Raw genomic sequence first — 13,941 nt, forward strand, 5'->3', positions numbered from 1 at the left:
AAAAAAAAAAGTGGTAATCGGACAAAGAAAGTAGCAAAAAACCGATCGATTGCACTTTGTATTTAGACATCTTTTCGCAGACCCAGGTAACATATCTTTCACTAGTAATAATAGTAGAATGCAAGCTCAATTTGGGCATTTACACAGAAAAAAACAACAACCCAATTTATAGCTGATATAACAAAGCTGAAGTGTTTTGAGTTTGTGCATGGAGTATCAGTCTGATAGGACCACAATCACAATGACAATGTCATTATTTTTATCTATATTTTTCTATTCATCAAAATATATTCGTCATCCTTTGGAAATCGAAAGAAACTCAGATTTTGATTCTAATAGGTGCAGTTTATAGCAGTACGCCATTGACATTTCGTGCTAACCGGGGCCATGCTTGTCTGCGATCAACAAAAATGCCTTGAACAATGGACGCAGTTTGTTTTGTTTACCGCGCGTTTCTCCACGATCAGCTGGTGACCCAGATACGCGCATCCGTGCGAAGTGCCGTCTCTCTAGTATTACTGTAAACGCTCTGACGTAGATACAAAGACTAGGTGCCCGGTTACCGTGTACGTAGATACTGAAACTAGGTGCCCGGTTACCGTGTATGTAGTCACTCCGAAAACACATACACCTCACATTAGTGTGCATAAAATGTGATGCATTACTATTTATTCCTCCAAAACTTATAAAGGAACTTGTACTTGTTTTTTTTTGTCACTATCCGGATCTGTTTGTTGGATTACCGAACTATGGAATGATATGTTTCTGTTGATCATTCTCACTTTAAAACAGAGTTGTAATATTTTATGGAAAAAATCGTCTCCAATCAAAACTTTACTTTGTGCTATTATAAAGTGGTGCATTTGAAGTATGATTGTTGATTTTTGTGTGTGTGTGTACTGTATATACACACATCTTTCATGTAGATTTATTTTCAGTGACCACTGTGTGAAAACAAGAGACAAAATTTGAGAAGTTTTAATGCTTCAGCGGTATGCTCTTTCATATTTCATAGTTTCCTCATCATAGTATGAGCCATGCTTTACACTTACACATGATGACAATGATTTATTGGCTAGCTCAGTGTGCTTTTGAACATGATAAAAGATGCTGGCTTTTTATTAAAAAATTGTGCTTTCCTCAGGACGCCGTGCAAGGTTATTGCTGTCCTACCTCCGTCAGATGAGAAACCAAATGGAGATATCATCGTCATTGAGGATTCTGATGAAGATTCGAATGCTGCTGGTTCGGAGTCAAAAAGGTTAGTAATAATTGCAGTGCTAGGCTACCGGTTGTTTTATATTTGATTAATTGTTTGCTTTTAAGCACAAGGGGGCTATCCCGAAAAATGCTGTTTTGAGAAAATCGAAGGTAAAGTTTTTAGATCCTTGTTCAGTTTCTTTAACCCTCTGTGTGCGCATCACGACCAGTTGACTCGTACTTCTCTTCCGCGCATCGACATGAGTGTAGAAACTATACCGTTGACATGAGAATAGCCATTTTTTAACTGCTGGTGACTACAGTCCGCCAGTGCAACGTTTATTAGTCGTTGGCAGCGCATTTGTCTGTCGGGGATCAGTTATGAGTTTACCGGCAATTTTCTCGAATATTGTTTAGTTTTCAAAATGTCGGATTCGTCAGCTGATTTAGACACAGATTAGCCCAACATTTTTCTAGAATCGGACGACAGTGATAAAGAGTTTTAAGGATAAGGTCCTCAAATAAAAGATTTACTAGTGAATGATGGGGATATATCGTAGATCTAGCAGGGTTAGGCCCAGAAGGGGATGTCGATATTCCTGCTGATCTCCAAGCAGGCTGGACTAAAAATGATGAGGATTTTGATACCAACACCAACAACATCATAAAAAACCACAGCTGACCAGATATAAGGGTAGAAGTTCATTTTATATAAGACACAATTTTCCTTCTTACACTGTAATTAGAAATTATGATAAATAAGAAAGATATATGAGCTTTTTTTATAAACCATGTTGAAAATTAGCATTTTTCTAAAATAAACCCAGCACTGAAGGGAAGTAATAGTAAAAATGGCCTAACGCTAAGAGGGTTAAAAGACAAGGAGAGTTTTCTCTAAAACCAAACTTCTCCTATACGTAGGACAATGCCCACTTTTGGTGTTGGTCAAGATTTCTGGAAACCCCCAAAATCTGGGTTAGCCGGCTTGTCCTTAAAAGTGACCAATTATCACAGTTAAGCACAGCTCAGCAAGTGATCATACAACTTTCAATATTCACTTTCAAGCATTTCCATTTTTGTTGGACTTATTTTTTAGGTCGGAAAATATTTTAAAACTTCTTTACCCTTTTTTCTTTCAGTCAAAAGAAAAAGAAAGGATTTGGTGCAGATCCCGTGAGGTTTCAATACAAAGTGAAATTACAAGGTTCATCTTCTCCCATCACAGCGACTTCACTTTGTCTAAGGTTTGTTTTAAATTTTGTGAAAATTTGTTTTTGCTTTCTTTTTATATATATAGATCTATATATATATATTCTTTAAAAAGAATTACTAGGAGATACTCGGGGACATTCAGGTTCATTACATGTGTCCTTTCAGAAAAATGCTGACTTCTATGGTTTTGTCATTGTAATTTACTACTTTTGTGAATTTGACATTGTATAAAATCAGTTCCAGTTTTTGTCCTGATATATATTGCTCATTGCTTATTACTCATATAATGATTTTTGGCTTTTTAAAGTCTTCCTTTATAACTTTTTTGTGGGTGCTTTTTCCTGGTACATGTTTTTACACGAGATTCTTTTTTTTCTTCATTAATAAAAAAATTGGTTTTATATTTTTTTAGTTTGTGCATGGATGATGTACTGTGAAACCTGTCCAAGATGATCGTCCATTGTTTTGAAAAAGTGGTCATCTTAAGCTGTTTGTTTTTACAGTGTCATCGTAATGTAGAAAAAAAAATGCATAGGGGACTGAAAAATTGTCATTTGTAGAGATGATTGTCTTGGACAGGTAGTCGCTAGAGCAGGTATCGTTCCTTTTTTTGCACATTATATGTGCTCTATGAATGTCATTCTGAGATAATGAGAAAAAAATTATCTCTGCAGCATTTGCACCGATATAACTATATATTATAATAACTATAGCTCAATGTAGTGGTTTTTTCATCGGTAAAGTATATTGTACAAAAATGACTAAGATTGTAAACCTTTCTCCGTTTCAGCCGTAAACGGGGCTTGTATTCCAGGGACAGAAGCAAGTTGTTCCTAAAGCAGCACTGTGAGCCTGTGAATGGACTATGGAAAGTGAAGGTTGGTTTAATTTAATTAGTACAGTCGAACCTGCCCTGACGGCCACCTCTATAAGACGGCCACCTGCACAACGGACACTTTCCATTTCCCCCCTTGCGTTTTTTCTATATAATTTAACTGTGTAAAACGGGCACCTGTCCAACGCGGCCGCGGCCACCATATTTCAACACACAACCCCTATCACACAAAGCAATAACACCTGTCTTAGACGGCCACCTTAGTGACTCCATTACGCTTTGTCATAAATCAAGCATTGGCCCCTGGCGTTGCGGGCGAGCCGTCATAATCCAAAGACCTGTCGTTGTTAGGTAGTCCCTCGAACTGATCATGTTGCGTAGGCCCCTCCCACTGTTGACCAATAGGTAACAAAATTAATTTTCAGCTGCTGGGGAGGGAAGCGTGTGATCCTTCATAACCCATAAGCCCCGCCCAGAACCTATACACAAATCGCAAGTGAAATGAGTGGTCACTGTTTACCCAGTCTGTAACAAAGTAACAATGGACGTCAGCATGAACTTGTGACAGAAGCGTTGCTTGTTCTCCGAGTGTTAGTACGTGTGTTTGTTCTACCATAGGCTAGCACTTGGTCCTCCTTGTTTGACACATTTCGTTTTATTGTCACTCGTGCACAAAAGCAGCAACAAAAGAAAAGAAAACCCAGCGAAAACAACAACAACAATGCAACTACCTTCGGTTGGGACCTGAGAAAGGGAGGGTTTGTTTTCTCAGAAAGGAATGGTTTGTTTTCTTCATCTTGATCAATCCTGCCTAAGACGGCCACCTGTCTTATACGGCCACTTTTCTCCTTGACAATGGGGGGTCGTCTTACACAGGTCCGACTGTATACCTCCAGTGTTTATTCAGAAAAAAAATTGTGTGCATTGCTCATCAAAGATTAGCAAACCATTATCATCTGTTTGTATGAAAGTTCTGCATAGTCAGTGCTTAATACACATGTTTTCAAAGAAGGTTTAAAATATTGGCTGAAGTTGCCAGCTGTGCTTTCTACCGTTACGACTACATTTTCATTTGTTTTGATTTTAGTTTCATGCTCAAAATGTTTCAAGAGGCTCAAGCAAACTTTGAAATTCCCACCTCATATAGTTAAGAAATCAAGTAGCTTAGGGAAGTTGACTTTGCTGAGAATGAATTAGTGCTATCGTCAAATATCTCGACTTCTATTCAAGATAGATAAGTATATTTTTTTCTTTGTCATCAAAAGTGAAAGAAATGAACAAGTTTTAAGATGGTACACAACTCTATGCCCCCCAAAAATGATGAAAGACAGAAAATAGTGCGTCATGACACAATGTTGTTATAAAAATGTTCTAAATTGACTTGTTTCCATTTTAGGAGTCAACTTTGAAAAAACTGAACTTGGGCTCTGCTAAGTTTGAGGATTTTTTTGCCGGCCCTGCTCCAGGGTTTGAAGTATCGACCATCAAGAGAAAGATCAATGCGAAAAAGTCGTTCGATGTGCCAGGATCGTCCATTGAGTTTGAAGAGCCACCTCCAGTAAAAAGTAAGTAAGACGAGGAGGAAAGGGGAGAAAAAATTTGCCTTGTACTCCTAAGTGGCTGTGCTGGAGGAAGATGATTGTGGGAAGAAGATGGAAGGTGTTTGTTTGAAGTTCTTGTCATTCAGTAAATGGGGAGCATACACAGTGATGAATATTTGTGAATCTCAATATCGTGTTGATGCAGCTACAGCCAATCCAGCTCTAACAGCCACCTGTCCAAGACACCTGTAAAAACGACTGTTTTCCATTTTCCCCTTGTCTTTTTAAAATATATATTTTAATGGCACTTTCCAAGACGACTGCCTTTCTCTTCAACAATAGATAGCTGTTTTGGACACTTTCAAATGTTTCAAATAAATTTGTCTTGCTTGCAATTTTAGGATGTTATTCTATTTCGTATGTGTTCAGTAAAAAATTATTTCAATTTTTGTTTTAAGGCCCACAGGTGGAATATGTGCCCTTGCCTACTCCTGAAGATAGGGCTCTGATGAAAGAAAAATTGAAGCTGCTGAAACTGGAGGAAAAGAAAAAGATTTTGGAAGAGAAAGAAGCGAAGAGAGAAGAGATGAGGAGACAAATAGAAGCTGAAAAAGTTAGGAGGAAGGAAGAGAAAGAAAAGGTGGGTGTATGATTGACATTGCTATCTTCCTCTCAATATAATTTTTTTTTAAAATGGGAAACAGGTTTGCTACAAAGCTCTTTTGAGTAAATAAAAGCAAGTCTTATAGGGAAAATTATAGTCTATGCTGAAACATAGAATGTCTGTTCAGTGTATGAAAATTGTGTTCATAAAGTGTTGTGTATATTGAATGTTTGAGAGCGTTTTGGACAAAAACGAATTAAGACATTATAACTATGAAACAAAATACAGGAACTCAAAAAAGGAAGTTCTGAATGTTTCTTATTGTGAAGTAAAAGAAATGTTTTTCAATATGTCCTGTATTGTTCCATATTTAGGAGCGGTTGAGGAAAATGGAGGAAAAAAGACGAGAGCTGGAGCTGTACAAAGAGTGGGCCAGACCCAGAGATGACTTGGAGTGTGATGATCTAAAGGTACAGTGCCCTTCAGTACCCTGTAGATTTTTTGTCTTATCTGAATACCCTCTAATTGTTTTTGGAAATAAAGATGTTCCTTTGCCTCAAATGTAAAGTATTCCAGATGTACAATAATTCGAGAAATTGTATTACATTTATGTGCCATGCTTATTACGACTCATTAGAAGTTATATTGTTTAACGAAGCATATCTGATTTTTACCACGAACAATTTATTTTCAGGTTTCCTGTATTTTATGTTGCTGATTTTGCATTTATTTTCCTTAATGAAAATTTGTTGATAGACATGTTATGAGTTACTGTAGATCACTATTACTGCTGAAACAAAAACAAATTTTAAAAAAAATTTTGATTGTGTCCTCAGGAAATGCCAGAGTTCGTTCCAGTGCGTACGAGAGTTCCAATAGATTTGTTTGGAGATGCTGTGATGATTTTGGAATTTGTTCACATATTCAAGTCCATCTTTGATTTCAAGCAGTTTTTTCCAAAGGGATTCACATGGGGTAATTAGTTTTGATACAATGGACACATGAATCTTCTTTATCTTGTTTTATATGCTGCACAAAATTTTTTCATTAATAAGCTTTATTGGTGTCAATTTGGATTTTTGCACTATATTCAGGCTTTTTAGAATATCGACAAGGTGCAAACTGTCAAAGAAAGTTATTTAAAAATTTGGCATTGGAATGTATTTGCCTTGTATATATGTTACTTTAACATCAATGTCAAAAGGGTGTTGTTTGGAATAACGAAAAGTTTAATGTTCGTTGTACATAGCATCATGCCCTTTTTCTCAATTATGTACTCGTTTGTTTAATTAGTCTGACAACTGTGATCTAACTGTGCATTTTGTTTGAAATTTAGCAAAAATTTGGTTTATTCATATGTGTATACAGGAATGGTGGAATCTGCCTTGATGGATCATGAACCAGATGGGCCTCTGTGTGACCTACTGCAGATGCTCCTTTGTGCATTGTTCAACCTTCAAGAGGAAGAGGCAGAAGAATATCAAGAGTTAGAAAAAGAGGAAACAACAAAACATAGTAAGTGGGAAGTCATCATCATCATTGCCTTTCTCACCCTGCACCAGGGTATAGACCACGGACAAACACCCTCCACTTTTCTCTATCCTGGGCTAGCCTCTTGATGTTATTCCATGTCTTCCCACTTTTCTGTACATCGATTTCTGTGATTCTTCTCCAGGTTCCACGAGGTCTTCCCTTTGACCTCTTGCCCTGTGGGTTCCAATCCAAAACTTTCTTTGTTATGCAGCTGCCTGACTATCTCAGAGTATGTCCAATCCATCGCCACCGCCTTCTTCCTACCTCATCTCTGACTAGGATCTGTCTTGTTTTCCATAACACTTCCACATTGGTGACCCTGTCTGTCCATCTGATCCTCACTAACTTTCTTAGACACCTGTTCAAGAAAACCTGGATCCTCTTTATACAAGTCTGTGATGCGTTCCATGCCTCACATCCATACAACAGGACCGACTTCACGTTTGAATTGAAAATCCTCAGCTTTGTTCGAAGTGATATATCTCTGGTCTTCCAAATCCTATCCAAAGATATGAAAGCAGCCTGTGCTTTTCCAATGCAGGACTTAATTTCAGCACCTGTTCCTCCCTCTCTGTCAATTATGCTCCCAAGATAGCAGAAGGATTCAACGTTTTCTAGTGCCTTTCCTTCTATTGTGACCTGCTCCTTTCGTTGTGCATCTGTCTTTTGGACCTTTGACTTTCCGGGGTGGATCCTCAATCTAACAGACTCCAATAGGCTGTTTAATACTGAAGTCTTTGCTTGCATCTGTTCCTGGGTGTGCGACAGAAGCGCCAAGTCGTCTGCAAAATCCAGATCGTCCAACTGTGTCCATGGTGTCCACTGTATACCATTTCTGTGGGAAGTGATTATTTTAAATTTAGATTTGTTTAGGTTTTTCTTAACATAAGAAAATTTATTGTTTAAATGAAATGCCTGCTTTTTGTGATTTCACAAATCCCAAATGTGTCACAAACATTTTGTCTTCTCGTTTCATTATTCTTTTATGCAGCATCACATTGCAGACCTATGTTATTATGTCTTTTTTTTTTTTTTCATTTAAAAAGTTGCTAAAAAATAGTTTTTTTGAAGCTGTGTACTGTAAACTATTTAGGAAAATATGTTAGTCTCCTGGTAAGATTATATCTTAGAGATAATAGTGTGTGCAACAGTACTTTTTTGTATGGTTTTTCAACTGTTTGTTATGAATCTTACAGGTTTTCATTTTATTCAAATTTCTCCACAGATGATGAAAAAGATGATGACATGGATGAAGAAGTGTCCGCTAATGAGATGATTAAATCTGCTACAATTATGGCACAATTTTCACAGAATACTCTTGGTATGATTTTTGTTTTTGGTACTGATATTAAACATTTATATTCTGTCTGCTCCCTTTCTGATGTGTGGCTAGTTCTCAAAAGTGTGACCGTGGTATCATTCTGTTTGTAAGGAACTGTGAGTGCTATTGTATGAACCAAGCTAGAATTACAACTCTGTTCGCAATGTGCTTCTTTTGAAATCCATGCTGTGGATTTAATTTTTTTGTTTTTTTGTTGTTGTTTTTTTTTGCTTCATCCTTAGCTGTTCATGTTAAAATTATATTATTGTTTGATGCATAAATTAATGGCCATTTGTTGTGACAGAAATTGCTAGTTTGATGAATGATGGTGTGAGTGTCCTTCAGGAAATTGAGATGGTATAGTATTTGTACTGTGGTCATGTACAACAATTTGTAGAATGTGGGGTCCTTTGTTTTAATTTTGCTAATGAAGAGAAACAGATTTTGATTTACATGTTCAAAATTGTTGTAATAATTTGTCATGGCTTTCCCTTGACATGGTTCACTATCTCTCTGCTGTAATTTACTCTTTTTCATTTGTGGCTCATTCTGTTACTCAAATCCTATTTATTTTCTGTGTTGATATTGTCTAATTCTATTCCCATTATAATGTGGTTGTTTGCTTGTTCCCTGGCCATTACTAAAAATAAGCCTGTCTCAGCTGATACTACCTTGCCACAGTACTATAACTCAAGCTGTGTTTATTGTAAAAAAGTGTTATTTGACTTCTTACCATAACTGTCTATCACAAAGCAGTAGTAGGTTATATTTTGATTATTTCTTTTTTTCTAACAGGCATGCCTTTGAGGGACACACTTCTGGACCAGTTCACCTTGTCAGAGATTCTCAGAATTCACCTGCTGGCCTCTGGGGCTCGGGGTAGTTCGAAAAATGCTCGCTTTCGTTACCAGCAGCGGGGAGGCTACACGTCTCAGGACGACCCTGGCCTGGAGCTCAAGCTGGAGGACCCAACTATAGTGAAGAGCCTCTCGCACAGCAACGTCTTTGACTTGAGTCCAGGTGACATTTTTTGTAGCTTTTTGGGATTTCTCAGCCTGCAGTGTTGTCATGAAGCTATTGCAATATATAAACTTACCAAAGAGTTAAAGGTTGGTGGTTGGAGGGTGCTACTTGAAGGTTTTACTTTTTTTTAAAGTGCACATTTTGCCTTATATTATACAATGTATTCGGAACTATTCCTGGGGCATGTTATTTTTACTTGATTGAGGCTTGCAAAAATTTGTAAGCAATCTGCAAATATTCACAATACACACTTTCACATTTAGTGTCATGCTCTGCATATCACTAAAAATATAATGTTATATCTTGTCACTTACCAAACACACACTCACACACACCCCCTAGTTTTTTCTAACACCACTGATAATCTTCCACAGGAGAAAAAGCCAAGATAATCAGCACTCTGGTTCAACAAATTGTGACGTATGCAATGGTGAGAGACACGATTGAAGACTCAGGGGAGAGGCTGAGGATAAAGAAATATGATCTCAAACAGATGCAGTGGGCAGAGCAGAGGAGGGAAAAAGAAGAGCAAGCGACCAAGTGAGAATTGGTTTTGTCAAACTGAACTCTAGTTTCTTTTTTTTCAAGCTGTACTCTAGTGGCCTTTTCTAATTCAATTTTCTTGTATTTTGTTTATCAGTAAAAAATTTCAAGTTTCGTGATTGGGTGAAAACTAAAGTGAGTCTTTGAAAAGCTTGCAAACATTTTATTAAGAGTATTGTATCACTTCTACCTGAGGGTTCACAACTTTAGTACAGATTTCTTGACTGGCCTGTTGATTCTAATTTGCCAGCTGTCTGCTTGTTGATGTCACTTTATATCTATCAGAGGGCTTAGGGGGAGGTGTTTAAATGGCTTGAGCCTTCCTTTTCTTCAAGCTAAGCTTGTTTTTTTTGGTGTTATGTGTGATATCTGGGACTTTCGCAAGGGAGCAGCAAGGAGACAAGGATGGTTTACCTTTTCAATGCATGGGGGGAACCAATTAAGTAATTTAAGTAATTATTCTTTACATTAATGAAATTTGAAATCTTATTAGGTTTCAAGTTTAAACACACTAAAAAAAGGTTCAGTAACTACTGGTATTGTTTGTCTTGTAAAATGGAAAGTCATCTGTCTCAGCAGGAGGAAGAGTCGGTTGATGGTGTCCCTCTAGAATCGCCAGTTTGAGAATCTGGCAAACATATATTACATTACATACGATACAATTTACTAAGTTTGTTTGGCCTCTACAGAATTTCTTGAGAACTTTTTAAAACAGTCAAAATGCTTTTTGGTTGGTTAGAACTTTAGGGCTGTAGTAATGTTGTAGGTTTTGTTACTACTTGTCACAAACATAATATCATTTTGGCAGATACAAAAAGATGATGGAGGAAAAAGCTCGGGAACAAGCAAGAAGAATGCAGCAGCTTATAGCAGAACAAAATGGGTATGTTTGTTCTTATCAGTTATTCCCTTCATTTTGATTTGTTATGTCGATTTTTATATTTAATGTTTTGCTTTGCAAGTCCACCAAAGCAGTTACTACTTTTGTGGAGAAAAATGGTTCATCTCTGCTACTTACTTTGGTTCATGGCAAAATGGGCCACTTTTATGTTAACTCACCTTTAAATATATCCATACTCTCTCGGGGTCTCGGGTTCTTTCTCTACTGATTGAGGCGGTTTTGTCATGGGCTGAATTGGGATCTTGGCGAGATAGTGCTATTGAAGATTGTTTGACAAAAATTCTGTCATGTTTTATTTAGCTTTGTTTTAATGTTGTCTGATTTACTGATTCATGTTCAGGTGTGAATCTTTGATATCTCAATTTGTGCTTAGTTCTGAAAGGATATTGTTGCCTTATTCTCAGTGGCAGTGGTGCTCTTACCACCCCTTCTCTTTCCTTCTCAGGTTACCACATGATCCAGCAGCCTTCCAAGATGCGAATGAAAAGACGCCAGCACAGAAAGAAGCAGAAAAACAAAAAGAGCATGAAATGGAGACAAGAAAGAAATCTGAGTTCTCTAAGAAGGAATTTGAAATGCTGGAGGAGATTTTGTCTCTACAGAAAATGGTTTCGGTGTACCCAATAGGGCGAGATCGCCTGTTTCGCAGGTACTACTTCTTCACTACTCTGAATGGTCTGTTTGTTGAGGATCACGAGCTGCATGTGCCGGCGGACATGTTGAGACCTGGAGTTGACACTGCTGGAGCGGGGACCAAGGTCAGTTGGTTGTGATAGAATCGATAGATTTGTTATGTGTTAACTTTGGATGTGGCTTGTTGACAGCTACTGTGTGGTGGTTTGTTTGTTCCTACTTTCCTATCAAACATCTATCATTCTTTTATATCTCCTCCTCTTTTTCTTTGTATGTTTCTCCAGTAGGAACACCTCTAATCTTCAGTTCTTATGTAACCTATTTGGTTTGCAAGTGCCATGAAACTTACAATAAATACAAACTAGATTTTTGATTGAAAAAAAAAAGGGAATCAAGAAATCAGTAAGACAGGAATGACTTTCATGAAAGATTGTGAATCTGTAATTTTTTAAGGTTTATTTATTTCCCTGATCTCTTTTCATTAACATTATGTGTGTCCCTTTTATGAAGATTGTTCATGTGGGTGTACAGTTCAAGAAAAATGGATTTGTTTATGGCATAGGAACAAGTGTATATATGTAGCAATGCCCGCCGAGCGCGTTTTGTTCTGCCGATTTTTGGCCCCCGCAGCGGGGGTGTTTCATGGGACGCACTAACGCAAAGGTTGTTGTCTTCAACTCGCTCTCACGCCGCTTCTCGTGAATGGATATGAATGAAACTTGGCAGCCAATCAGAAAAGAGGTCAATCTCGTAGTATGCAGTTTGACAACATTGTACCCATCCTAGAAGCAGTCGAAAACGTTTGTGAAAGTGGTTGATGTGGTGCGCTTTGAAGATTTTTCGGAGCTGTGATTTGTCAAACTGACTGATACGTTGTACACCATTTTTCTTTATTCCCTTAAAATTTCAAGCTTCTGTGTTTAGCGGTTTTGGCGTAATCTTTAAAAATGTGGGAGTAACTAAGGGAAAAAGCGACATTGCCTTTTGCGCGTACTGGGTGAATGCCCTGCGGCTGGGAAATTTCCACTGAGTGACGTCATCAGCCATCGGTCGCCTCGGGCGCTACAAACGAGGCCCCGCTTATGTGAACCGGAAAGGGGGGGAAGGATACTTGAAAACTAAACGGGGGCCTTGATAACTTGCGTTTTTGTTGCATTTTAGTCACAATACAATAGATGTAGTCATTTTTATTTGCTTGATTGCATGACAGAAGAATAGAAACAGAAAAGCAAACATCTTGAGAAGTGATATGGCATTGTGTTTGCGTTATAAAGCCTATTCCCCCCTCTTGGGAAAGCACACACTTGGACTCGTCCTGTGTGCTCTGTTTGTAAAAGTGAGGCATTAAGATTGTTATTAAAGAGTATGGTACTTATTTAGTCCAGTCTGGGAAGATAGTCCCGTTTATACATTGTTATCGTTCACGCGTGCGTGAGTGCGCGCGCGTGCATGTGTGTGTGTGTGCGCGCGCGTGAGAGAGAGAGAGAGAGGGGGGGGGGGGGTGTAAATATGTTACATTTATTGTATGAGTTGTAGCCTACACATGCGAAATATTCCCATGACTTGTAAACTATATTATCTGAACGCATCTTAATCTACCACACAATAGGGCACTGTCCAACAATGGAATATGCACAGAGACGATCTTATTTTCTATAACAAAGTATGCATGGTTTTACTAGTACAGAACTGGATTAATTAGACTAATAAATCCAGCTCTCTACTTACATTTTTGTGACAAATTGATCCAGAGCATAGCTTGGCAAGGAAGAACCTTTTATGTTGCCAAGTTTCATTCAAATATCATGACTTTGGGAGAACATATGACTGATAATCTTTGTAAATCTGTAAAGAACGCCACTTTTTTACCTGTTAATGTCTTTACAACTCAAAAAGTATGACAGATATTAAAAATCTGACTGCATGACTAGATTCTGCATTTAAAAATGTACTAGACTGCAAAGTTTCATTTACATATTCCAAGAAATAGGCGAGCTATGACAAATATTGTTTCAAAACGCACCGAAAACCACCACATTTTTACCTATAAACGTCTTCATAACTCAAAAAATAGGATAGCTATGAAAAATCTGAAAGCAGGACTAGATTCTGCACTAGAAAATGTACTGGGTTGCCAAGTTTCTTTTAAATACTCTGAGAAATGAGTGAGTTATGACGAATATTGTCTCAAAGCTCACCAAAGAACGTCCCATATTTTGGGGGGTTTTCATTATATAAAAGTGTACCAGAAATTAATTGATTAAAAAATCCGTAACTTTTTTGTTTACTAATGGATTTTTAAAATTCAAAAAGTTCCATGCTCAGTGAAGATAAAGCTACAAAATGCACCTATTTGCAAACACTTTCTGGCAAAAAAAGGTTTTTCGTGGTCATTGCTAATATATGTAAAAGTTAGTCCTGGATGAAGTGAAATTTCCCTATCTCTATGTATTGAAAAATATAATGTCTTTGTCACACTCATTACCCAAGTGCCATAGGTGTTTAACTTTGACCTCTTTCGGTCTAAAATGGACCCTGTTTAAAAAATTTTTAAAAAAATAAGTTTTGATGAAAGTAAATCTTTAAAATATTTTT

At 37.5% G+C, this 13,941-nt stretch overlaps 1 protein-coding gene across 1 annotated transcript in view; it reads left to right on the top strand.

Annotated features, from left to right (window-relative positions):
- Positions 1–13,941, top strand: part of LOC101847111 (bromodomain adjacent to zinc finger domain protein 1A) — a 40,537-nt gene that overhangs the window by 4,238 nt on the left and 22,358 nt on the right. Inside the window, exons 3-15 of the mRNA XM_035969818.1 lie at positions 1,145–1,261; positions 2,340–2,444; positions 3,203–3,290; positions 4,644–4,812; positions 5,247–5,428; positions 5,767–5,862; positions 6,229–6,367; positions 6,761–6,907; positions 8,151–8,246; positions 9,042–9,266; positions 9,644–9,809; positions 10,621–10,695; positions 11,159–11,471. Coding sequence (XP_035825711.1) covers positions 1,145–1,261; positions 2,340–2,444; positions 3,203–3,290; positions 4,644–4,812; positions 5,247–5,428; positions 5,767–5,862; positions 6,229–6,367; positions 6,761–6,907; positions 8,151–8,246; positions 9,042–9,266; positions 9,644–9,809; positions 10,621–10,695; positions 11,159–11,471 — 1,918 coding nt within the window. The remainder of the gene's footprint in view (positions 1–1,144; positions 1,262–2,339; positions 2,445–3,202; positions 3,291–4,643; positions 4,813–5,246; positions 5,429–5,766; positions 5,863–6,228; positions 6,368–6,760; positions 6,908–8,150; positions 8,247–9,041; positions 9,267–9,643; positions 9,810–10,620; positions 10,696–11,158; positions 11,472–13,941) is intronic.

The sequence above is a fragment of the Aplysia californica genome, unplaced genomic scaffold, assembly GCF_000002075.1.
Source record: "Aplysia californica isolate F4 #8 unplaced genomic scaffold, AplCal3.0 scaffold00186, whole genome shotgun sequence".
NCBI lineage: Eukaryota > Metazoa > Mollusca > Gastropoda > Aplysiida > Aplysiidae > Aplysia > Aplysia californica.